This window comes from Pholis gunnellus (genome assembly GCF_910591455.1).
Source record: "Pholis gunnellus genome assembly, chromosome: 4".
NCBI lineage: Eukaryota > Metazoa > Chordata > Actinopteri > Perciformes > Pholidae > Pholis > Pholis gunnellus.
This window is the reverse complement of record NC_136530.1, coordinates 15,964,733-15,990,428: the sequence shown is the minus strand read 5'-3', so window position 1 is coordinate 15,990,428 and position 25,696 is coordinate 15,964,733. Positions and strand designations below refer to the sequence as shown.

General features: G+C 40.9%; 1 protein-coding gene across 1 annotated transcript in view; it reads left to right on the top strand.

The window, feature by feature from the left end:
• The window catches only part of raver2 (ribonucleoprotein, PTB-binding 2), a gene marked incomplete at both ends in the record, with an annotated part of 61,775 nt that overhangs the window by 4,234 nt on the left and 31,845 nt on the right, over nucleotides 1-25,696 (top strand). Inside the window, one exon of the mRNA XM_079158071.1 lies at nucleotides 10,248-10,314. Within this exon, the coding sequence (XP_079014197.1) occupies nucleotides 10,248-10,314 (67 nt within the window). The remainder of the gene's footprint in view (nucleotides 1-10,247; nucleotides 10,315-25,696) is intronic.

Here is a 25,696-nt window from a genome sequence, read left to right as displayed (position 1 = left end):
AAGGTTTTTACCCAGAAAATAATAGTTGAACACAATCTTCAATTTGTATAACGTGATTCATCAGATTAAATGAGTCAAGTCTTATTTTTATTAAATCGACTTTATTTCATGAATGTACCTCGTCAGTGCGTGCTTTCCCTTGAGTTAATTAAGCTAATCCAATTCTACAAATGTAATACTATACAATACAAGTTTAATACTAGTCCATACTGAGCCTGGTACCGACGGGTACAGCTTCCACGTTGGAAGTACAAACCCAGGTGTTGAGCAAGAATTTTGCCGCTACTCCAACCGTGCATCTCAGACTCCACGTGGAATTTTAAAAAAGAATAAGAATGATGTTGAATCAAATCCAAGCACGTAGTGTAAAAACATATTTGCAGGTGCACTGGAGGGTAAAATAAATGTGGGTTGTGTGTTTGTTGTGTTGGCTTCCAAGGACGTCTCATAAGTTCCTGAATTATTCAGAGTATCTCAGAAAACACACAAAAGCTCTGCAAGATGTGCACGTTCATATGTACTTTGAACGCCAGGCAGAGTGTGTGTGTGTTTGTGTGCAGTTGTGTTTGCATATGTACAGGTAAAAACAGATACATGTAAATGTCACAAAGCAGCGTGTGTCTGAGCTGTTCTCTTTCCACCCACTTCCTCCTCACACCCTACATGCTGTGATGTGTGTGTGTGTGTGTGTGTGTGTGTGTCAGCAGCAGATGTTCATGAAATCTACCCCTCCTGACCGTGGGCAGCCTTCATCACCTTTATCACTTACGAGCCTGCATGCACATGCGTTGTGATTCAGCTGTTTACTGTGGCTGGCATAACCTCAAAATGTACAAATGTTTGTGCCGCAATTATCCAGCAGACGTTCAAGATTCACTTGTTTGACTGACGACTGTAAGTGCAACCAGGACCGACCAACAAGTTGATGCAGCCTGTTTATTTACTTTCCATAAGTCATAATGTAGGTGACTTTATGTAGGCGAGATGATGAGCTGTACTTGAGATACTCTGTGACCTCCAAAGACAAGCTTGTTGAAATGAGGTGAATTTAAGATCCGGATATTAATGAGGGCATGTTTTCATATATATCACGGTGCGGCAGATGTAATCATTAAACCAGAGAAACATTATACAAACTTAAACAATAACATTTTAATGTATTCATTTACACAGTATATGTCAGATATATATGTTTCCACTGATCGCTGAAACAAGATTTTGATCACTCTGACGATATACTTTCATATAGGCTACTGAAAGAGAGTAATTGTGACTGCTTATATTTGAGGAAGGTCATTGTTGTGTGTCAGTGTGAGATAGAGCAGGTGGAGGGCTGTTTGACCCTGTTCAGCATCCGGCCGGTTTCCCGTTTAATAGAGTTTAGGATCCTTGACGTTCATACAGCAGCAGCAACACAAACGACTGGAGTTTGATACACAAACCAAGTGAGATGAAGTGAAACCTCATGATTTGAACAGAAGACGCATATTGTAATCGACTTTGGATGTCATGTTTATATGTATTTTATTGTCCAGTCAGTGGATTCATCACTGAGGAGCAAACACCTCCGTAATGAGAGAGGTCAAACAAGAATCCAAGCCATGCCAAGTTCCACTTCTGTTACCCATGAACATAAAGGCATACAGCAAGTAATGACTAGAGTGTAGAAAATACTCATTGCTCAGTCTGATGGATTTCAATTTCTCCTGTGAGATGCCGGTGGCAGTTATCAGCATGAACCCATCCATCCTCCCCGTGTCAAAGGTTTATTTTCATAAATCAATTTCAGAGTTTTATTCTACCCACGGGGAACAATAGGATATGTCATTCTGTCAGGGTAAAAAAGAGACACAAATGTCACTATTGTAAGCCTTTATATAAAACCCAAATATATTTTTTACACAATAATACCTTTTATTAATAAAGTCCACCTGTCGAAAGCCAAAATGCTTCTATTAGCTTGCAAGCTAATAGGTCTACAGTATGTAATTCTACAGTTTGTGAAATTCAAATGACATTAAAGTTTGATATCTTGTGTCCAATGAACGGGAACCGTTACGTACTTAATGCAGGGTTGCGGTTATTAAAGTGCTCCATTAATCTAGCCGTTATATTGACGTTAATCAATAAACGACAGATACATGTTGTGTATGTGTATATATCAAATCTGTTTGCAATACCATTGTCAAGCAATACTCACTTACCTGTTTAATGAAAGTCCAGTAATGTAAAGCTTCTTTTGACTATTTAAAGTCAGTAATAAAACAAAAAAGTGTGTAGTGCAATTTTAATTGCAGAAGAAGGCATTAATCTTTCCACATCCAACTTATTGTGCTTTTGCTGGCGCCTATGAGTACAAATGACTACAAGAGGCCATTTAGCTTTTATGTCTCCGAGCTTCTCCGCCCGTCTCCTCACATCCCTGCGGTGTCAGAGTTGCGGTTAAGTGTAATTTTCTGACATTAATGCCAAGCTAAAGTGCTGTAACGTGCCGGAAATAGATGATAATTAAAAAAAAAAGATTGCAGGAGTGTTCAACATCTAGACACATCATTTTAGGTTGTGTTATCTGGAAGATAGGATTTAAAACATCTCAACACTGTTACAAAAGTGTACACTGAAGACAAATGAAGCTTAAATACTTCACTTGGTCTGGGGTTGACACCTTCTGGTTGGTCGATATGACGATTTCTCCCCCATTGAAGAAACAATTTGTTGAAGAGTAGATTGAATTTCAGTCGAATAAAAATGTCTTAGGTTGACTACAGCCATATCGCTGTCACACTCGCATACATTTGAACATGTATTTTGTGACCCCACACTTTACGTCAAGCAAATAAAAAAAAATAATATTCTTAACTAGTATTTTGACCTGATGTCTGCAGGGCTCTGTTGATACTTGAGGAGTGACTGCCTTCTCAGTGGAGAAAATAACCCCCAATGTGAGGCCCGTGGCTTCAGGGCCAGAGTCAAGCAGAGACGGGTGGGTGTGGATGGGGGATGGGGGATGGGGGGGGATCACACATGGTGACTGCAGAATTAGTCCTGTCTTAGGGCAAGCCACCTGCTTCCCTCAGCCCACTGGTTCTGTCCTTTCTGATGTAAAAACTAACCAGCTTCTCAATGAAAAAAGCAAAATTATTAAGGAACAAACGGAAGCAACCGAATGTAGAAGTGACATGGAAAACTTCCCACATGAAATACAAAGATGGTATCTCCCCTCAATGATACAATGATACAATATTGTATCATTGTATATTTATTTAGGCGTTATTAAGGCATAAAGGGAAATCTGTTTTGAGAACTGTTTTGTTTGATTGAGTCAATCACACATTATAGCTTGTGCCACCGCAGCTCCACCCACGCGTCCCTCAATTTCTTTCCCCAAATTTTGGTTTTCTGATTCAAGTAACTGATAAAGATGGTAGGGAATGGTACACTGAGCTCTAGGCTTTCAAATATTTCTTCAGAAACTTGTGAATAATGGCCTGGATGCTAAAGGCCAAGCTCTGCTGGAAACCCATTTTCTCAATTATTTCATAGCATAGTTTATAAGATAAAGATGAATCAGGCAAAAACATAGTATCCTTTCCCACTTGAGGGGTGGATAGCATTACGTAGCATCATCAAAGAAGGAAGTGATTTATATTGGTAGTCATTTTCTGTACATGCTAAGATAATTGCACAAAATCTTCATGTACATTCAATCCATGAACAATCGGGGAGTTCATTTTAGTCGGTTGGCATTCATTAATAGGTGTTACAAATACTCCATCTACACAAGGTAATAACCATTTGCACACAAGGATGCACGTTGGGTTGATGAATACAGTCCATATATGTCAAGGTCTTAACTGAGAGCCTGTGTTTGTAGTGTTTTGCCAAGTCTGCCTGACGGTGCATAGCGTAACTCTTGGACCGTGTGACAGATTATGGGTTTGAATCAATGCTCCTGCTGCGGTGCTTTAATGGCTCATCTACTTTACATTTTCTACTACATATCTACTCTACTAGAAATTAACAAAACTGGAGAAGGCAAGCAAAGGAAGACATTTAAGAGATGAATGAACATGTAGTGATAGAAAAGCTTTTATCACTGTTTACCATTGAGTCAGGAGAAAATGAGGGAGAGCAGTGTGTATTCTCCGTCACCTCCTAGAGGGTAACAGCAATTCTGTATTCAAACGCAACCAGACAGCCATTGATTAGTCCAGCAATGACAAAGAGCAAACACAGGAGAGAGGATACAAGGGAGGGAGAGAATAACTGAGTTTGAAGGGAGGCACAAGGACAGGAGGGGGTTGAGGAAGAGAGGAAGAGAGCCTGGATGAAGAGGAAGAGATAAAAGAGAACAGAAGAGGAAAACATTTTAAACAAGGAATTCTACCAGTGCGGATAGAGGGTGTTAAACTAACATACTAGGTGTGAAGACTCTGAGAATGTGCTTGAGAGAGAAAAGAGAAACAGAAAAAGAGATGTCTCCACTTGTGTGTATTTATGTTCATCTGCTATCAATATGTGTGCACGTTTTATAAGAAGCTCTCCTGGCAGGCATTTGATAGGTCAGTGATTTGTGCTGTGCATGGTTTGAGCCACCTGTGTCTCACTTACTTACGCACACACACGCACACACACTCGAAGCTTGGCTCAGACCAAATATGGAAGACGGTGTCTTTTGGATCTATTAGAGATATATTCCAATAAATAGGTATCAAATTCTTAAACTGTGTGTTTACATCACAGACTACAGCAGCTTATACAAGTACAGTACTACTAAAACAATTAATAGTAACGCAGTGCTAGTATTCTCTATAAATGTGAATCATAACAATGAAACTATTTAATGCTAATAATTGGAAACCATGTAGTGTGTGTGTGTGTGTGGCATTCTGCTCTCTGGCAGACCTGGGCTTCGTCCTCTTGTTCTCTCTCTATAGCACACATCACTCCATCAGTAGGTCAAGGACACAGTTACTACCGGTAAGGAGGCCATGCAGTGTCCCTTAATCGCCCACCCCTCTCTCTCACACACACACACACACACGCAATGGTGCAAAAGGAGTGTGTGTTTGTGTAATGGATGAACAGGTGTAAACACATGTTCCTCTCCCTCTCTTTCCTCTTGACCAGTTGGTTTTCTCACTTTATATTTACATCGCCATGTACACTTTCCACTGCACAGAATGTGTGTCGCTTTAGAGTGACTTACAAAGTGCAGCAGAGGAATTTGAAATATCTAAACTGGCAAACAAGCTGACAGACAGAAGGGTCAAAAGGCTATTTGCGGTCAGTTTGCTCTTTATTTATAGGAAATTGACAGTAGAGCTGTCACTGGAACGACAGTTGCTGCAAGCACAAGGATGAGATTTGCCAGTGCATTATATAAATCTACACTTAACTGTGACATTTAAAGAGGAAAGATGCTAATTTTCAGGTTCATATTTGTATTTTGGGTTTTCTACTAGAACATGTTTACATGCTTTAATGTTCAAAAAGCACATTGCGGCTTTTTGAAATAGAACTGGTGCATCTTTGATGCTGCAACTCGGTATCCTTGTGATGCTGCAGGTCTTTTGTCTCAATGGGCTGCATGTGCACACTCAGTGATGTTTTAGTGGCTATGTCTTTTATTCTTCTCCCAACAGAAAGCTGGATTGCACTGAAATTACATTTATTAATTTGGCAGGTGCTTTTGTCCAAAGCAAAGTTCAAATATGGTACAAAGAGAATCCTTGAACATAAGTGCTGCAGCAGTCAGTTCCACGCTCCACTTGACACAAGTGCCACAAGGCCGCAGGTGATTATAAGTGCGTAGCAAATTAAACTATTTCTTTAGAGCGAGAAAGAGAAAAAGAAAGATGGAGATAAGAGTATATTAGGTAAATAAATACTTTTGATATTCAAGCGTTGTTTTTAAGACATAGATTCAGCTGACCCTATCGGGTTCAATACCACAGAGGAGATCGCAGGAGAAGAGTTTGGATTGAGAATTAGTTAATGAATGAGGGAGTCCAGGTAGGTGGGTGCTGTGTTAGAGGACACTCTATAGACGAGCTTTAGTGACTTGAAGTGCTTTACGTCGGTACACAGACAGTCGCACACACAACATGTCCTTGCTGTGAATCAAGAAGTCTTAAAGTTGTTGTCACAACTGCAAGTCCAAACAAAGCTGTGGAGGAACAACCTTAAAAACATTTGGAACTTAATCAGACAATTGTTGTAATTCATCCCCATGTGGGCTGCTCAGAGTAATCACAGTGACTGGCTCTTCTGCTGCCAGCACGTGGCCTCTCCCTAGAACAGTCCGGCTTATGACGGAGCCAACAGCTAATGTTAACGATGTTACATTGACTTGCATTATGGTGCGTTCAAGCTCTACTCAGTATAAAGGTGAATTGGGCAAGAGGTAAATTATAACGCTATGCACCGACTTGGGGACGGTGTGAACAAAAGTTAGTCTGGAGCCAATTATAGTTCTTAGAAAGAAAATCCTAATCGTCAAATATCGAAATCGGCCGGTCAGACAAAATTGGGTGCGGACAAGAAAATTTCAATGGATGCATTTCTAGTGGACACCTGTGAAGCTGACGATCAGCTGATTTCATGTTCCTTCATGAACCTATACTACGCCTATGAGTTCCACTTAGTATTACCAGGTGTCAGACAGCCTGCTATCACATTCCTTATCAAGTCTATCGTCTCCGGGCAGTTTGCTTTAGTATTAAAGCACCGTGTGTGTGTGTGTGTGTGTGTGTGTGTGTGTGTGTGTGTGTGTGTGTGTGTGTGTGTGTGTGTGTGTGTGTGTGTGCGTGTGTGCGTGTGTGCGTGTGCGCGTGTGCGCGTGTGCGTGCGTGCGTGCGTGCGCAGAAATTGGCCCTGGGCTTAGGCTGGTGCTGGGTACTGACTGGACTTGCTGGAAATGTCAGCTTCTTAAAGTGTTAAAACACGCAGAGAGGCCAGTATAGCCCAGCGTGGAACAGAAAGACATGCTTTATATATCATAGAACAGCTTGAGGAATATACTGTAGACCATTCTTGAACAGGAAACATCTTGTCCCACTTCTTCTTCCCGCATACTCTCCAGATTTTCCATCGAATCGCTGTCGGTCATAAAGGTGTCGTTTTAAATATGTAATGATGTTCAAAGTCTCTCAAGGTTTGTTGCAACTGTATCCATATGTATAGCGGTCACACTGTCTCTTTACTGAGCCCAGTGGCTGTTTTGAAACACTTCTGAGCGCCGCTTAGCTATTACGCCGTTGTTAATTAGGAAGCTGTGGAAATAGCGTAGTTGGTATCTCAATGAAACAAAGTGGAACATTGTAGAACAGCGTGAAGGGATAATGAAAGTAGAACATTAAAACATGGAATGTAAAAGGGAAATAGGGTGAAACAAACCGGAATATCATAAAAATGTGCCGCATGGTGTGCTCAACTGGCAAATTGTTTGGCTGAGGAGAGAGGCAGGACTGTTTCGACTCCTAAAAATAGCCTTTAAGTGTCTTGTAATGTGCCGGTGCTGTGCGAAACAAACTTTCAGCACAATTTAAGTACAGAATAGCACAGGGACGAGTGATGAAACTCCACCAAAGAGAGAATGAACACCGAGTGGCATAATTCAACCTTGTCTGACTGTCACAAAGTATTCTGCAATGTCAGTGTCGGCATTCTCTTCAGTACTGCAATAATGACCATCTCGTGGGTGGGGGGGAAGCTGGAAGCAATTTCTTAGTTTTTTTTATTTTTTGCACACCGCTTTTCTTGATTTCTAATGTATGTTCCTGTTTTGTTGCTATTATTTCTTGCACGTAGGAAATGAAGGTTTTCCTTTAGCCTGATGCCTTTTGTGTCCGAATTCCTGTTGATACAAGAGCTCAGCTTTACCCCCTAGAAACCTGCATTGTGTCCCTCTCAGCGATTGCAGACATGACCCTCTGCGTGGGCTGCCTTGCATGGCCTTCACTGATACAGCACATTCCTGCTCACTGTGTTCATGAGTGGGCTGGATCATGTTAGAGAGAAAGAAATGGAGAATAAATGTACATTTTAGAAAGCCTCGTCGTTGTCTTTATAGAAATGATGTGATCAATGGGATTGGAAATGTTTTGTCCACTCTGCCTCTAGGAAATGTCAAACCTGCCTTCACTCTCATGTGAAAGGTGATCATTGTATCATTATTAGTTCATTTCTTTGTCTTCTTCTTTGAATAGATGCAAAAAACATGGCCAACATGAACTGATATTGAATAAAAGCACAGGGTTTGGGCAACATTAGCTGACAATACAGCACAGCCACATCCTCTGAAATACTAATCCTTTCTTGAAAGATTGGTTTCCCTTTCATCGTCCTTTTGTTCACATTCAGGCCCGTTTATAAACCCTATTTATTTGCTTTGAACCAGCTCTCGAAAATGCAATCAGGGCGCCCGATGCGATAAATGTTGTGTTTGATGGGTAAATTATGGAGACCACCCACCACTCCGGCCGGTAGAAGAAAATACAATTTCCGTTCGTCTCTGGCCCTCTCTGTGTCGTTCAGGGTGTGTATGAGAGCGTGCTGGGCTCACTGGCCAATCGCAACCAAGTTAGTTAAACTTGTGCACACGTCACACGCTCCACCGTAGCCGACTACCTCGCTACTGTAAAATGGTGGATAAAGAGTTTGGAGCTTCACAAGCCCGGTGGAATGACTCGTTTCACTATCCGAAGACCAGACTTCATTGTGGGAGACGAGAAGGAAAAAGAAACGTGTGTCGAACTGTCTGAAGAAGACTGAACATGCCACTAATTTAGTAGTTACTACTTTTTCATTTGTTATTGTTAATTCCTTTATAATTTTATTTTCAGACTTTTTCAGATTATCCTTCTCGCACATAGAGGCAAATAGCGAAAAAATGTCCCCTCGCGGGATTAATAAAGTAACTATCTATCCATCTAAATACCACTGACTTTATCATTTCAAATGTGTTACACTTTAGTGTTGAAATAGTTGAATGAATACCGTTAGTGTTAGTATTATTACTGCACATAACTATAATATTGATCAGGAATTGCATATGGGACCAAGATGACATGCAAAATAGTAATAATAGCAAATTGCAAAAAGTAATTTTCTTTTTGGATGATAAAAAACTGTCATCTACCATACGTTAGGCCAAAAAGTTAATTTGGGTTCCAGCATGCAATTCACATTTAATTGCTGTATTTGAAAAGTGTTGATGGAATTGGACGGTAACATAATAAGGAGGGTGAGAATGTGTCCACATCATACTGACATGATCATGATGAATTCAGAGTGTCTGCACCGGTGGATAAAGCCATTTGAATGTCCTCCCTGATGTGCATCATACTGCTGTAGACTGGCCATTACATCCTGTCTCTGGTGGCACCGAACAATAATTGCTTTATGCTGAAGTGGCCTTTTCAGTGCCACTGAGTTTAGACCGTGGCCTGCAGGTTGTTTTAGCACAGTGGTTGTTGATCTTGTTTATTTTTTGTTTTGTTTTGTTGCTCACCGCTCAGTTCTTACGCCTACACTGTGCTCCTGTTTGATCTGGAACTGTTGGGCCGGTTTTCACTGTGACTGGTTACGCATACCACAGGAGCATATCTAAAATATAACCCTTGCTGCCAAGCTCCGACCAGTTTGTGCTGTCAGTTACTTGTGTGCAGGAGAGACCCATCAGGAAGGAACCAAGGCTAGCAGAGTTAGCAGTGGAGTCACTCAGACAAGATGTGAGGGTCTCTTGGACTACGCTCTATACTTTGAAAGATAAATTCTAAATGTATTACTTTGATACACAGCTGTGTGTGTGTGTGTGTGTGTGTGTGTGTGTGTGTGTGTGTGTGTGTGTGTGTGTGTGTGTGTGTGTGTGTGTGTGTGTGTGTGTGTGTGTGTGTGTGTGTGTGTGTCCCTCGCGTGGATTGAAGTGCAGTGGGCAGGCTGCTGTGATTATGAGCCTGACAGGAGACAGAAAGCTTTTCATCTTATTGAAAATACACTTAAAAAACATAATTACCCGTGAGAGACAAATTACTGCAATTGGAGAAGTCTCTGATCAAAGAGTTTACCGTGAAGGAAAATAATCTTCTCAAGTGTAGAAAAATTAGGATGTGTCGCTGTGATGAGCAAAAGATTTACCTAAACTCAAATTGTCATTATGAATATTTGAATATTCCTATAATTATTGGAAGCTTGGTGATTTCTCCACTCAAGTCCCGTGTTTCTCTCTTTATGTCTCTTTACAGGAAGTCCATGAGATTCTGAAAGAATATGAACTGAAATACTGCTTTGTGGACCGCAACAAAGGCACAGGTAAAACTCACACCGTACCCCACACACACACACACACACACACACACACACACACACACACACACACACACACACACACACACACACACACACACACACACACACACACACACACACACACACACACGTACCCCTATATTTGTGAGGACCCTCATCAACACAATGCGTTTATAACCATCAAAACTAAGTAATTAAACATGAACCTAAACCTTAAACCAGGTCTTAAACTGCTATTTGAAGAATAGAAAAGGTTTAACCTTGTCAGGCTTAAAATCCAACTGGTCCTCACAAAGATAGGCATACAAGAGCCCAAACACACAGATATTCAGCTCAAATGATCCTGTAAACCAAACCCTAAGCATACAGCTATGTCATATCAGTCATCACAAAATTGTATTTATAGTGGCATGGAAAGTAGTGCGGTGGTGATGGCATGACTGAAACACTTGTTTTGCATACTGTAGAAATAGTGTTGAGGTCACACTTAAGCCTGTGTCTCCAGTGATCAAGATCTGTTTCATTACTCATTCACTACAGTTCTTTTTTTGATTTTCTGCTAAATATATATTTGAAATACTGCAGTCACTGTTGTTTGTTTTTAGCACAGAGATGGTGATTTTATAATGTATATCACCAAGTTGTCTCTAAATTGACTCAAATAAATAAAATCCAACCTTAATTTGAATGCTAAAATCTTAAGATAAAATACACTCCATTGCCAGTTGAATAGATACTGATGCAGTCTGATACAATTGTCCTGCTATGAATGCATGATTCAATTCTAGTATCATTTCGAAAGAAGAAGTTTGTTACAATTCACCTAAAAAAACAGCCTTCAAAATGTCAATAAAGCTGTAAAACAGTTCTGGCATCATTACTTTCATGATGGGAGGATTTCTTGCTAGAGCTGTTGTATTAGACTGTATTAGTTGTAGCTAGGTGTACCTAATAAACTGGTAACTGAGTGTATAATATTGACACAAAAAAGCAGGATACAGTATTGCAGTTTACACAATTGATTTAGTTTTATATATCTGCTGTTTAAGGGATTTGGGGGGGGAGTTTCTACTTCGCATGGAGAGTCTAAGGACAGAGGGTGTTGTAAGCTATACAGATTGTATAGTTAAGGCACATGTTTGAGTTGAAGTTTGGAGGATGAGTCTCTTCCCCAGGCTGGATGGGTTATGCAGTGATGCATACTTAAAAACAGGCTGGCTGGTTCGTAGAAGCAATTGCAAAATTGACGGGTGATTTGAGCGTTAGCGGACTAGCGTGATGAGTCAGACATGGTTTCAGTTTAATGTTTGTAAAATAAAGCACGAATGTTTTTCAAAGCATTTGATTGGCAGCTTGCCAAATTCAAAAAGTTATGTGTTTTTACAGGCTTTGTACAAATGACGGGTGCATAACTTGTAATATCTCATGTAACACAAGTACGTTTTTGCACAGACTCACACATCCTACTCTCATTCTGAGTACATTAGGTTCTCATAAGCTCGTAAACACAAGAAGTCAGACATCCACACACACACACACACACACACACACAGCAGACCCCCTGCCCCTAGAGTGTGTCCCTATCCAGGGAAATCTCTTCCATAGTGCCTATATTTAGTCCATGCAGTCAGCCAAGCACCTGAAACATGACGCTGTTAGAAAGCAGAGGGAGCTGTAAACAGCTGAGATATCAAAGCACCAGCATGTCCAAAAGGTTAATGGGGTTTAGGAACAAATGAGAGCGCGATGAAACACAGGCCCTCATCGGACCACGGTAGCCACGGTACTCTACTAATTAGCCGGTTGTGTTGGCGTTGGGCGCTGGGCTCTGATGTGCTGAGGTGGGTGGAGTAGGATGGGAATCCAGCGTCAAGATCGTCAGGAGTTTTTGAAGGAAATGTACAATTTTTCCTGACAAATCTATTACGTTGGCACCACATTCCTTTCCCCTTGTTCCTCTCTCATTTAATGCTCTTTATCTCTCTCTGTTATTGTAATGACCTGACACAGGAAAACAGATAGTTTAACTCTGTCCAAAGGTAACCTGCACCTCTAAAGCTCACTAATTAACATGTTATAGTCCATTAGCTTAATGCTAACTCGGCGAATGAGCATCTTTCTCTCCAAAATGTTGGACTGCTCCTTTTATTGTTGCAGCTCAATCATTCGGAACCAACTCAGTATGCAAACTTACCGTCTTACTGTACATCGACGGTAGCAAATGGACTGCATTTCAATTGCGCCTTTCCACCTTACCAGACAAAGCACTTTGCAATGTTTTCACCCATTCACAAACACATTCATACACCAATGGTGGCGGAGCTGTCATGCAAGGTGCTGGCCTGCACATAGGGAGGAGCTTGATGTCAGTGACGATTTAACATACAGACATGATTAGAAGACGGTCCGCTCTACCTCCCGAGCCATAGCTAAAGGAGGCCCAGCTATGTGCAGGGTTTTACTACAACCAAGGACTTCAAGTCGAGGTGAGGTGGTCGGTTGGAATGAAAACCTGCATGATAGTAACTCTCCATGACACATTCTTTAAAGTATGTTCTCCTACTGTACAACCCAATGCCACTTTTTATCCAATGTCTCCACTTTGGAGAGCATTTTCAGTAGAACTTATTTTTAACGTAGCCCTTACTTGCACTTACTTTTTTTTTAACTTTTCAATCAGCTGGAGCTGTTGGCTGTGTCTTAATGTTTTCTGCTTAGTCGATGTAGACAGATAACAGTTAAACTTAGTGACACTGCTCATTGACACTTTCACCCGAATGAAATAGGTACAAATGGGATTGTTTAAGGTGGCGGTGCTTCTTCAGCTGGCAGGGTGCACACTGTTCCCTGAGCTGGCATAAGTGTGAAGCAGTCGGGAATCTCCAAACACACGCAGATAGCGGTGTGGAGGATTGATATCAAGCCTCTGTAGCTTTTCACTGTGTGTGTGTGTCTGTGTGTGTGTGTGTGTGTGCGCTGAAGGACTGAATATTTTCTTGATCCGGTAACCCCGTGGCTTGTCGCCTCTTCACTTACCCCAAACACACACAGACCTCTATCTAACCTCAACCGCTGTGATTTACCCCGGTGTGTATGTATGTGTGTTTGGTTATGCCTGTGTGTGTGTTTAATGTGTGTCATAACAAATGTAAAGCTTTGTATCTGTGTGAGAAGTGTTGGTCGTGTGTGTGTGTGTGTGTGTGTGTGACACAGCGGTCAGATTGAAACTTGCTTGCCATTGGATCAGTTTTCATGGCAGCTGGAGAACATCACGCCAACCAAGTGTTTATAGTCTGACTCACTCCTCTCCTTCCTCTCGCCCTTCGTCTCTTTTCTCTCTTTCACCCTTCCTGCCTCTCGAAGTCTCGCAGCTTTAGAAAATAACAAGATCTTTTCTGTCTGCGCCACCATTCAACAGTTGAAAGATTTGAAGTGAAGCCCGTGAATGAGCTGAAATGTGCTGACAAATTCAGAATTGGAAGCTCTTGAAGCCCCGACCTTCAGCACCGTTGAGCACACAGTTGTCTTTATTATATTCGGGAAAAGATACCAACATTGCATATGGAGATCCACGCTCTCATGCAGACTCAGGCATATTGTTTTGACTATTGCCACGTGAGTGAGGAAAGTACATTTACATTTTGTGAAACACAACAATAGAATTATGGCAAAAGTAAAATGGAAAATTGTGAGATGATACTTTTGAAAATGTTCTTTGACGTTTTCTGTTATTCTCTGAAAGTGTTAATAAGAGGGCGTTCCTTTTCTTCATTGTTTCATGTCTCAGAGGCTTCTTCTTGTATCTCTCCTGCTCTGCCTCTCACCACTAGAGGTATTTCTGAGTGGCACTTAAAATCATATTCATGACTTTGAGTTTTGGTGGTGCTCCTTGTTTGACTGCTATGGGATGGCTGCTGTTGTTCCTGCGTCTGTGAAGCAGAACATGTCTCCCGGGAAGCACGACTTGACACTACAGAAGCTTAGAAATCAGGATATAGACTGAATTGCTTGTTTGTAGAATCAAATGTTGATGAAGATTAAACAACACTTGAAATGTTATTTATTGCCTCTTTAGCTCTCGCACACAGAGAAACACTCTTCTGTCTTGAATAGAAAGACCACTGAGCTATTATTGGAATCAAATAAACAATCTACTACTTGATAGCTCATATCAACAGAAACGGGGATGAAATAATTCTTCTGTTAGTATTTAACAATAACATATCCCATGAGTCACAATTGTTGAATGCTAACAAGTTATTAATTGTTTTATTTATCCTCTTTCTTCTTTGTTGTAGTATTTTCTTTTTGTAACGCCAACATTACATTGTAGCATCTTTCCTATCTTGACACAGAACAGAACAGAAGCTAACCTATAAATGTGGCGGTTCTCTGGCTCACTGTATTAGCAAGAGATGAGATTCAGAGACGAGGACGAACGGAGGGAACACAATCAAGCTCAGCTCATATTCTGCAGAGTTAGCCAGGAATTAGCTTTAGCCCGTCTAGGTAATCTGTTCATCTCTTTTACAGGACGTAACTGGCGCTAATGTAATTTGTTGATTTTAAACAAGGCAGGGCATCAACAGGAGTTCAGTCACATTTGCCCGCAAGGTTAAATTATAAAAATGTTAAATATTTTATGAGGGTGGAATTATTCTCCTGCAAATCCTACTGCACGGTTGATCATTTTTCATCAAAATCAAACTGGGTACTCGTGAAGAATTAAAAGTAAATTTATTCAGCAGATTCTTTATTTAGTAGAGAAATATTGAGCTTTGTTGCACATTTCACATCGCAGTACTCAAAAGAAGCCATGTTTTGTCATTGTGAGGCAGAACTACAGCAGTACACAGTTTTTATCAGTCAAATTGGCTTAAATTATGAAACTGGTTTTATATTGGTTTTAAAATCTTTCTGCTGTTATCAGCCCTTGAGTTCTGTAATAAATGCACAATGAAAAAATAATCATATGAAAGAAGTTTCTCACGCAAAAGTTTTAGTGTCATCAGATAAATTATTAGTTTGTAATAAATGTTTTATTAGACATGTGGCCCAACACGGAAGTATTGTTTTTATTAGTTTGTTAATTTATAGATGGTCACAATCATCGTCTAGATTACACAGTAATCTTCAATATGTTATTCAACAACAGAAGCAGAAGTATTTGGTCACAACACGTGTGCAAAAAATGATGAACTAAAAATGAGCTAATATAAGGGAGCTGGTTTTTAAACAGCCCATAAGGGTCAGGCTCTCAGGTGGATCAAAAATGGCATAACTCCCCTGAGAGCAGAAATTGGTTTTATTGTGTGCAGAGAGGTTTTTATAATGGGTGTGAAATGCACACATATTCCCTGAGCTGAGTGTCTCACTTATGAAAGACACAAAAAACACTGTCAAGCATGCACAAGACTCATTAATATTCTGAATGCTAAGCTCACCACTTGGCAGTGTGATTGTCTTTTTTTTTTTTTAAAGGTAAAGTTTGTGTACTTGGGGATTCCTTTTAGCGACAAGTCTGTAATAAGACGGAGAAGATTGGACGGCTGTTTTTACACCTGTTTCATTTTCACTTTAGTGTTTGTGATTATAAGACCGATAAGATACAGGAATTACTTCACATCGACAAACCTGTAACAGACACTAGTTAATGGAAAATAGTGTTTTTAGCTTTTGTTTTCATAATTTAGTTTTTTACTCCTATCGGTACAGTTTATTTAGATATAATGTATCATATCCTGGCTGGATAATTGTTGGTTTTTCATCTATTCTTCTATCCATATTAAATGATTTCACCTTTGTCTTTGTCTGACCAATACTGGATTTATAAGCCAATGACCTAATACCTAATATGTATATTTAAGAGTTTAAAAAATATATGAAAACTTTTAAGTCATTCAGGTCATGATATGTCATAGCTCTTAGCATTTCAAGATATCAACCGTTATAATTTGTCTTTTTATTTTTGACCCACCAACCAATTCTGTGTCCGGTTCCAAGTTTCAATATGTGGACTATAAGGGTGCAATTTAGTGCATGTAAACAGCATGACTTCATTTGGACTCTGTTCAGACACATGACCGTCATCCTAATGAGACTCACCCTTTGTGTCTGTGTTTGTATGATTCCGTTTTGGAGTCCTTCTCCTTGAGGTGTATGTGATTGGCTTCTCCTGGGATAGACTGTAGGTGTTAATTACACCAAAGATGAGTCTTTCTGGGGACACATTAGTAAGTGACCCCGTGGTAATTATTTAATAATACACATGTTTTTAATGTGCTTTTCCTCTAATTGGATTTTCTGGGTGTAACAAAAAAAGATTGCCGTGAGCAACTGTCATCCTCGTTCTGTCTTATAGTACGCAGGTGTTTGTGTTAGTTAGTTAGTGTAACCCGTCCTGGCTCGTCTCCGACCTCTGCTCTAATTGAAAAGTGCGGCTCAGAAAAGCTTTGGCATGCATCTGCACCTCATGACTACATCAGCTCACTGAGCTGGCCTCCACCGTTGGACTTATTAGGTCATACTGATGGGAGTGTTTATGTGTCTGTGTCTGTCGGTGTGTTTAATCGCGTCCCGCTGTGTGTGTGTGTGTGTGTGTGTGTGTGTACGTGCGTGCGTGCGTGCGTGCGTGCTTGTGTGTGTGTATGTATGAATCTCACTGTCTCCATTTACGGCTTTGCTTCACGCTGTTGCTTCAGCTCCTCGGCTAACGATGATTTTTCCTTAAACACCCACCCTCTGAACACACACACATACCACACACATACGAGTACCATCGCCTCAGTTCTTACTGAGCTCCTGATGTGTTTTTTTAACCACGACCCCTTTTTTTTAGCCAAGACATCCTCTCAAAAAGTATCAAATCCTCTCACCGTCCTTTTTGCGATATTCCTCCTTCCCACATGTGTGTGTGTGTGTGTGCCGTCTCTCAATCCCTTTTCCCTCTTCCTTCTTCCCTTCCTTAAGTTCTTGCTTCACCATTAGCAAATTGGAGGCACTTTAGCAGCAGCTTGTTAGCTGGCCATTGGCCCACATTCAAAAAGTGAAGCATCCATCGTTATCTGTCTCCATACTCTCATTACTATGTGGTGGGATTGCCAGCGCTGTTTAAAATCTCATTATCGGACCAGATTTTGTGTTGGCTGGTAGTTTGGTGCATTCAGACTCCGGTGTGATTTTAATTTTGTGTGATTAAATGTTTCAACTCACCTGAGGCCTTTAATAAATGATGTTAAGTGTTTGTCATAACAGGCCAAACAAAACTATCATATGTAAATTCAGAGATTAAATGATGTATTCCTTATTATCAGATTCTATCTTACATGATCTATTTCTACTGCCAATCTTTTCCATAGCCTTAGACAGTGATCCGTGTCTTCATATTTAATCAATTTATTACTATTTACAGCCACAACTCTTTAAGATCACAGACTGGTAGAAAATGAGTTTAGCTTAACAATAAGTCTTCTCTCAAGAGCAAATGTCAGAGATAATAAAATAATAAAAAATGCAGCTAAGAATGACAGTTGACGTGACTCTTTCAATATTGAATATAGTGAGATAGTGAAAAGTTTGAGGCTTGTTTTGGTTTCAGGTGTCTTCTGCTGAGATTTAACTCGGCTCTGAATTGAAACCTCAGACAGAGAACCAGACGGGCAGCTTGACAGGCGCACAGATGCAGACATTTACATATGTACCCACAGTCTGTTAGGAATCAGCAGGCATCAATCAATCCAACCATCCGACCAGTCAGCTAGCCGGGCAACCAGCCACAGTGACCCAGCCGCTTCCACATGAAGTCCAGAGGTATGTGTGCTAATTCGACAGTGCTGCGGAACCAGGGATCTGGGAATACAATGGTGGGGTTTATCATGGGAATCCCAGCCATTCAATGGAGGCCTTTGTGTTTGTTGCTGCACTGTCCAGTAATGAAGACAACACATGCTTGCATAAAGCTCATTGGCCTGTCGCTTTGTGTTAGTATGTGTGTGTGTGTGTGAGAGTGTGACGGTGTGGCTGAAACGCACAAGCTGAGGGATGAGTACAGGTTCAGTTGTCCTGCAGTCACACACAAGTAGCACCATCTATCATATGCACTGTCTCCATTGTGACTTTGTCATTAAAACAATAATTTTGCTCTTCTTTGTTCTTTTTTTTCCTGTTGGTGTTTACATCAATAAGCTATTATCTTGCTTACATTTTTTTTCATCCCTCCCTGCAAAGATGAATGTCTTTGGGTTGCTGTTGGTTCTCTGGTAATGACGCTGCTGAATAGAGAGTTGATTAGCTTTGCTGTTAGTAGTTTGTGATGTCTGGAAGGCTGCACTTACGTGGAAGTTGACGGTCTGAGAAACTGCTGCTTTGGGGTTTCTGCAAAAGTTTGGAAAAAACATTAAGCTCATTCTATGCAGCGTCACTAGGGTTGGGTATCAAATGCAAGGACAAGTATTTTCTATTAGTCTCAGTTCTGCCCTTAAAATCACTTTTCATTGCAGAAATTTGGATCGACCCGACTGTCCCTCTACATTTTGTGGTTAAGCATGTGCCAAAGCACACGTATAGAAAGCTTCACAAAAGTAAGAGGTGATACAACAGAATGTAATCGCACACAAAAGCGGTTTGCAAGTATGTTTGACAGGATGAAGCTTCTGCTGCAGCAATGTTTAGGAATCGTATAGTAGTCCCTTTTTATTTAATCCACTTCCAATGGCTTTGTAATGAGGAAGCCAAAATAAATTGTACGTGAACAAATTCTGAAAAGCTTTGAGCACTCGTACTCTCACTGCGCAGTAGGTGTAATTAATAATGTTATGGCATTAATAAGAGCGCTTGAGTCAGTGCAGTAAGACATTGTGTTTGTATGTGTGTGTGTGTGAGTGAGTGTTGGGGGTTGTTCTTACTGGACTAACAGAACCATTTTGAGACTCAACACAACTCTTTTTCTGTTTTTCATTTTTTCTTCTCCATTTTCCTGTCTGACAGCAGCCGAGTCCATCTAATTGCTTCCTTGGACAGCAGCTTGTCACTACCTCTCCCTCTCTGTGTCTCCCTCTCATCCTCCCCTCTTCTCTTTTTCTCCCTCTCTGTCATCAGCTGCCCATCTGTCACCTTGTGAATCACTAAATGTAAATCAGCACAGGCCACGCAAATGTGATATGGCTGTTATCTTTGATCACACTCAATACACACAGACACACACACACACACACACACACACACACACACACACACACACACACACACACACACACACACACACAGACACACACACCTCTGTTACCTCTTAGCTCCTGCTGTCAGGTTGACTGAATATGTGAGTGTGTCATATCATGTTTCACGTTTTTGCCTGTGCTTTCTTTTTGTGTCTGTTCACAATTTTAATTTTTTTTTTTTATTAGGCCAAGTGCACTGTGGGTAGCTAATGAAGCGAGAAGTACCCCCACGCACACGCTTTAGCTAGTTAAAAAAAAACTCCTTGTGTTTGACATCAAGAGAGGAAAAGAAGACAATGAAGAAGATGATAATGAGGATTGTGATGGTTCTCTTCCTTAGCTGGTTCTCATGGACGTTATTGTTCCCTCGTTACAAGGCGATATTCAATAATGGCGGCCATCACATTTGTTTCTGGGACATGTGAAACAGCACTGTGGCCACTCCAGAAGCTGCCTCGTTGTTCCTGTATTTCACATCCACAAGTCCATAACTAGCATAACAATATTTTCATTTATCATGACATTATCAGACTGTCCTGTCATTATAGATTGACAAATGCTGATATAAATAGCGGAGATGTACACATACATCATTGAGTATATAGAGGTGTATTGGTGTAAAAGTTGCAGCAACAACTCATGCACGAAGACTTAATCTCGACGAACCTACAGTGCCCGTGGTCTAATTAGAAGCAAGGGACATTTTTATGACATTTATTGATTCTACAACAGTCTAGATATTCTTTGAAAATATTTCCTTAATGTCGAGCAGGGGTTCACAACCCCTATGTCGCAGGCTATAGCCTAGCTATATAGGGCTACGTGGGCTATTTCTGCACTAATTACTTGTACTGGTCGCACTTTGCTGCACCTTTCTTTGTGACTTCTTGAACCGGCCGCAACAACAAGATGGTGATTTTCAAATAAAGTAGGTCATCAGTACTGAAGGTCGTTCATCACCCACTTAGCTACTCAATCTTGATGTGCTGTGTTTTTATTACCGTTGCAAATAGCTAGCTAATATTAATAAAATAATAAAATAGACGAGGCTAGCCTAGCATACATACGGCACCAAATGGCAGAGTTTTCTTTTTGGATCTGCCTTGCAACTGCACCATTGAGTTAGGGGTTTCGCAATATACCGGACGACAACCGTGACATTTAAAAAATGTATATCATGATGATGATAATACACGTATGGTACTATTGTATTATTCAGTCTTTCCTTTCTCACCTTGTCTCCCTCCACCAACACTACTGTCATTTTTTTGTCACAGTTTCATAATGAACCGGAAATATTTTTACACCTTTTGCCATGTCATCACCATTCATATCTATACATTACAGTACATTACATTACAGTCATTTAGCAGACGCTTTTATCCAAGGCGACTTACAATTCAGATGCTATCATACCGTAGGCACAGCTACGGGAGCAATTTTGGGGTTAATTGTCTTGCTAAAGGACACATCGACATGCAACTAGTGGCGACGGAGCCGGGGTTTGAACCGCCAACCCTCTGATTGAAAGACGGCCCTGCTCAGCCACAGTCGCCCCTATACAACTAATGTGTTTGATTAAATTGTTTACTAGAGCACAGTGGCTGAAGATGTAGTCCGATATTTTACTCAAGTAAAAATAGTAATACCACAGTGTAGAAATACTCTGCTACTGTAGAAAAGATGTCTCATTAGGTCATAATCCCTTAGTGTTCAGAGGTGTCTTATGTGTAATTCACACCAGTACACGTGAAAGATACACATGCACAAGCAAACACGCACACACAAACAAATGGTTTCACTAATGTGTGTGAGAGCTAAAGATTACATTGAATCACATTAGGGCTGCAAATGATTCATTTTGGTTGGTGGTAGGATGTTAAAGATCTGAATTGATGGATGGATGATGAAGGTGAAGGTTTAGGATTGACTTAAAATGACAGATTGTGTGACTAATCAGAGAAAGGGAGATGGAAAGAGGGAGGACATGACTGAGAGAAAAATGAGATTGAAGGAGTGATCTACTGGAAGGATCAATAGATGATGGATTGATGACACAATGGCTGGCAGGGGCGGGATCTCATGCACAATTAAAAAGCATTAACACTGTTTTTTCCCTTTTCTTACTGTCTGAAAGTATTTGGTGGCAAACTTTGTCTTCCAACTGCAGACTGAGTAGCTGTTCTTGCTTTGGCATTTGTTTCCAAGAGAAATGTATATATATGTATATGTATATGTATACTACACTGTATAAAAGCTCACACCATTGAATTTGTGCATATGTTAAAAACGATGCATCCATTTTTAGAGTGAAATGTTTCAAAGAGGGACAGAGTGGCGGAGTGAACAATGCAGCTGTGGGTGGGTGAGTGGGCGGCCGGTTGAAGAGATGCCGAGTGGTAGATCCACTCAGCAACTGCCTCTTATGCATCTCATCCCTCCATTTCTTCATCCGTCTGTCCATCCACATCAAACACTTACCGACCTCCTATACGTTACTATAACATTTAAATACCACTGCTACAGATGATAACATCAAACACAATAATAACAAATCTTGCAAAAAACCTTTTTGCCTCATGTCCACATGTCATTGTTTGATTTTGTAGCCACTACTTCTTAGTATTAATATCATCCTTTCTAAAGTTATTTGTTTTACATTGACTTTACATTCTGTTACATTTGGTAACTACTGTATTCATGTTTCATTCATATTTCTGCAGTTCTTGCTCCCTGCGTGCCTGCATCTTGCTCCGCACTTGGTCCCACTGGTTTTTAGTGGTGATTTAGTTTTTTGCAGGACTGAATGAGACGAGTGATCACTGCACAAAATCTGATTCTGGCCGCCTGAGTACAGAGGGGACGTATGAAACGTTGCTACATTCACAATTCAAAATTAGGTTTGAGAGGACTTGGACTTGATCCGGACCAGTGGTTGTTATCGGCAGGTCCAGACCAGTCCAAATCAAAACACCCATGACACGGACACAAGTTGAGATAATAGAAAACTGAAGGACTGCAGGACTGTGGGGAGGACTGATGGAAACAGTGAGATAGACGGGAAAACGGGAGCAGAATCGAGAGGAGGTGGGGATGATGGAGAGGAAGGGAGGGCCGGTGTGTAGAAAAATCCAAGGGCTCTGAGGATGAGAGGACCGCTGGAGAGAGCAAGGGAGGATGAGAGGACCGCTGGAGAGAGCAGGGGAGGATGAGAGGGGATGATGCAGCTCTTCTGAAGTGTTTACTCGTGTAGATGCTGTAGCAGAGCGGCCGGGAGGAATATAAAGCCACAGAGACGCAAAGGAGGATGAGAGTTTATTGGTGCTACAGAACTAAGAGGCACAATCATGGCTGCGTCATAGCTTTTTTTTAGTATGCGTGTTTGTTTGTAGACATGCTTACTATTGGTGTTTTTAGATAGTCAAAGGCAAAGCAGACAGATATCATTCTTCCATTATTGTCCTGTTTTCATCTTTTATTTGTTCTAAAAGACAATTTAAATGTTTGGGTAGCCTTACAGATTACAGCAGTGCTCTTTCCTCTTTAGACATGATGTTTGCTGTGTGATCTGAGGATTTATACACTTCACAGTTCAAAGTCAAGAACAGCCTCGGGGGCCTTCATTGTTGGGATGATTCGGAGAAGACTCGGTGCTCTTGCCCGTGTGTATAATGTGTGTGTGTGTGTGATTGATAACGAAAGAGCAGCAGGTCCATAGAGAGCTCATCCTTCCCGGCCTGTCGGCCTCGGCTCAAACACACAGATAATATTACCTTTAGTTCAGGTTGAAATTGCAATGATGATGTAATTTCTAAACACCGTCTTCGGCTCCTTGGTTTCCTCTTATCTTCCTTTCATCTCTTAATAAGCAAATTGAAATCTTCAACATCATTACTCAAGCAACTGTTCCCCTTTAGCACAGACGAAGGGTCTGTGAAATGGATGAAAATATATTGTTTTCACTTGATGGCCTTTAAGGGATGAAGGTATCCTAAAAGAGTTAATAGATGGCTTCCAGGCTGGTTGTTGGTGAAATTTATCCTGTAAATAATTATTTTTTTATATTGCCCTTTATTTAGAATTGTACTGATAAGATAGACCATCTATTGTCAAGGGGAAAGCTCTTGAAGATATGTTTATGTTGTTCATGTCATATGGGAGGGATAATGAAAGAGTTACAGGCAGGTTGATCAATAAAGAATCAGAGAGGAAAGATTCCTTTGTTAACGGGCAACTCAAGATGGTTTTATTGTAACTAAGGGGGACAAAAATAGGGTTTTGAAAAGTGAGGGGGGCATGTCCCACCCATACCCAGTGAAAATGACATCCTTGAATCCATCTTGTTGAGAGATTTCAGTCTGGATCAATGTGGTGGAGGTGTAGACCTACATCTCCCTCCTGAGAGCCACACCGCTAGCATGTCTAAAAATGGGTCCATCTTTACATGACAAAACAACGTTGTGATTATCTAAATGTAGGTGGTTGAATAATGCTACTCAAATGTATTATACTTATCAATTATGTATTTGTACACAATTGCAAGTAGTTACCAAGCATTTTTTAAGGTCACCAAGAGAGCAATCCCTTACGGATTGAACCAATATTATTGAGTTTATTTCTGTGAGACTTCTCTCTCCATCTGAGACTCTTATCCAGGCCTTGGGGCCAAGATGAAGCAGCGGGACAACCTTCCACACAGCACGGGGACCAGCCCCTCGAGTTTCAGGTGTCCGCCTTGGCGTTCATAACTCCCCTGTTTTTAATTAGCTCCTTCAACGGGGAACGTGGCAGCAGAATTGCAGCCTTCGAGGTGATTTCAACAGAAGATTTTCTTTTCTTTCCCTGTGCCCCTACCCACTCCTCATAGGAACACGCAGAGTAATCGACATGTTCAGAAGCGGAGACCCATAATTAAGACGTATGCGCTTTTGTGAATATTTTTTTCATGTATTTTCTTTCTCTTTTTTTTTTTGACAAAGTTCACTTGAAAACCCACTCAATAATGGCCAGGCTGTGAATTGTTTGATTATTTTGTAAGATATTTAAGCATCGTAGAGTTCTCCCTTTCACTGCTGGAGAAAGTATTGAGCAGGATTTGACGTCAGCCCCCGCATGCAGGCAGCACTGTGTCATTAGAGGCAATAGAGAGAGAGAGAGAGAGCTTTAGCATAATGCCCAAACCATATTCTCTCCATCTCATCGTAATGCCTAATGTTAGGTAGCGTACTTAGTGGGTTAAAACCAGATTAGGCTCTCAGCTTAGTGTAAGAGATCCATAACCGAGTGTGTGTGTCAGAGTATTAGATGGGGTTTGAGGTAATTGATTTGGGTGGAGGCGGTATCTGAAGACGGACAGAGGCACATGGAAACGGAGATGGAGAAACTGGGAGCGCAGTAGTGAGAGAGACCAAAGGACCGACGGACATAAAGCCAATAGATATGAAGAAATACGGTCGTCAGAGAGCAGTAAGGTGAGAAGAGTCGGCCCAATCAGACAAAAATGGAGAGATCGATATTGATACTGATGCAGAAGAGGGTGAAAGACAAGTACAGGCAGATACGGGGAGGTGGGGATAGATTTTGTATAGATGTGTTAGACCGATCCTGACCTTGCATTTGATTTGCCTACGTTTAATGTTGCTGTGAAAACTAGGAGGCCTGTGCAGCAGATGTCCCAATTGTTGCTCATTTCAACATCTTTTTCATTTCATTTCTAATATTTTCCATCCAAGACTCTTGCGCCTATCTGATGTGCACATGCACTGAGTCATAGATGCCCACGTATGTTGTATAATGTATAATGTATTACTACTTTGTAGTCTTTTTAACCAAATAATGTGAACATCACTGTTGCGGGATTGGTTTGTACACCACGCGGACACCGACTGTAGCTTTGATGTAAGATAAAAGAGGCGATGTTCGTGTGCAGGTCATTGGGGTTGTCCCGTGTTACAGATGTTTTTAAGCCACCTCCAGATCTCCTGTCTGCTCCGCATATGTTTTACTGTTAATGTTACTGTTTGATTTGAAGGACTGCACCAGAGTTGAGAGGGAACGTAGGTATTCTGCCAATATTGAGACTAGGTCTAGATTGTTTCCATAACTGCTTCCTGCATGTAAGTCTTGAGTTATCATTTGATTAGTTGAAATTCAAGTCTGTTTTCAAGGGA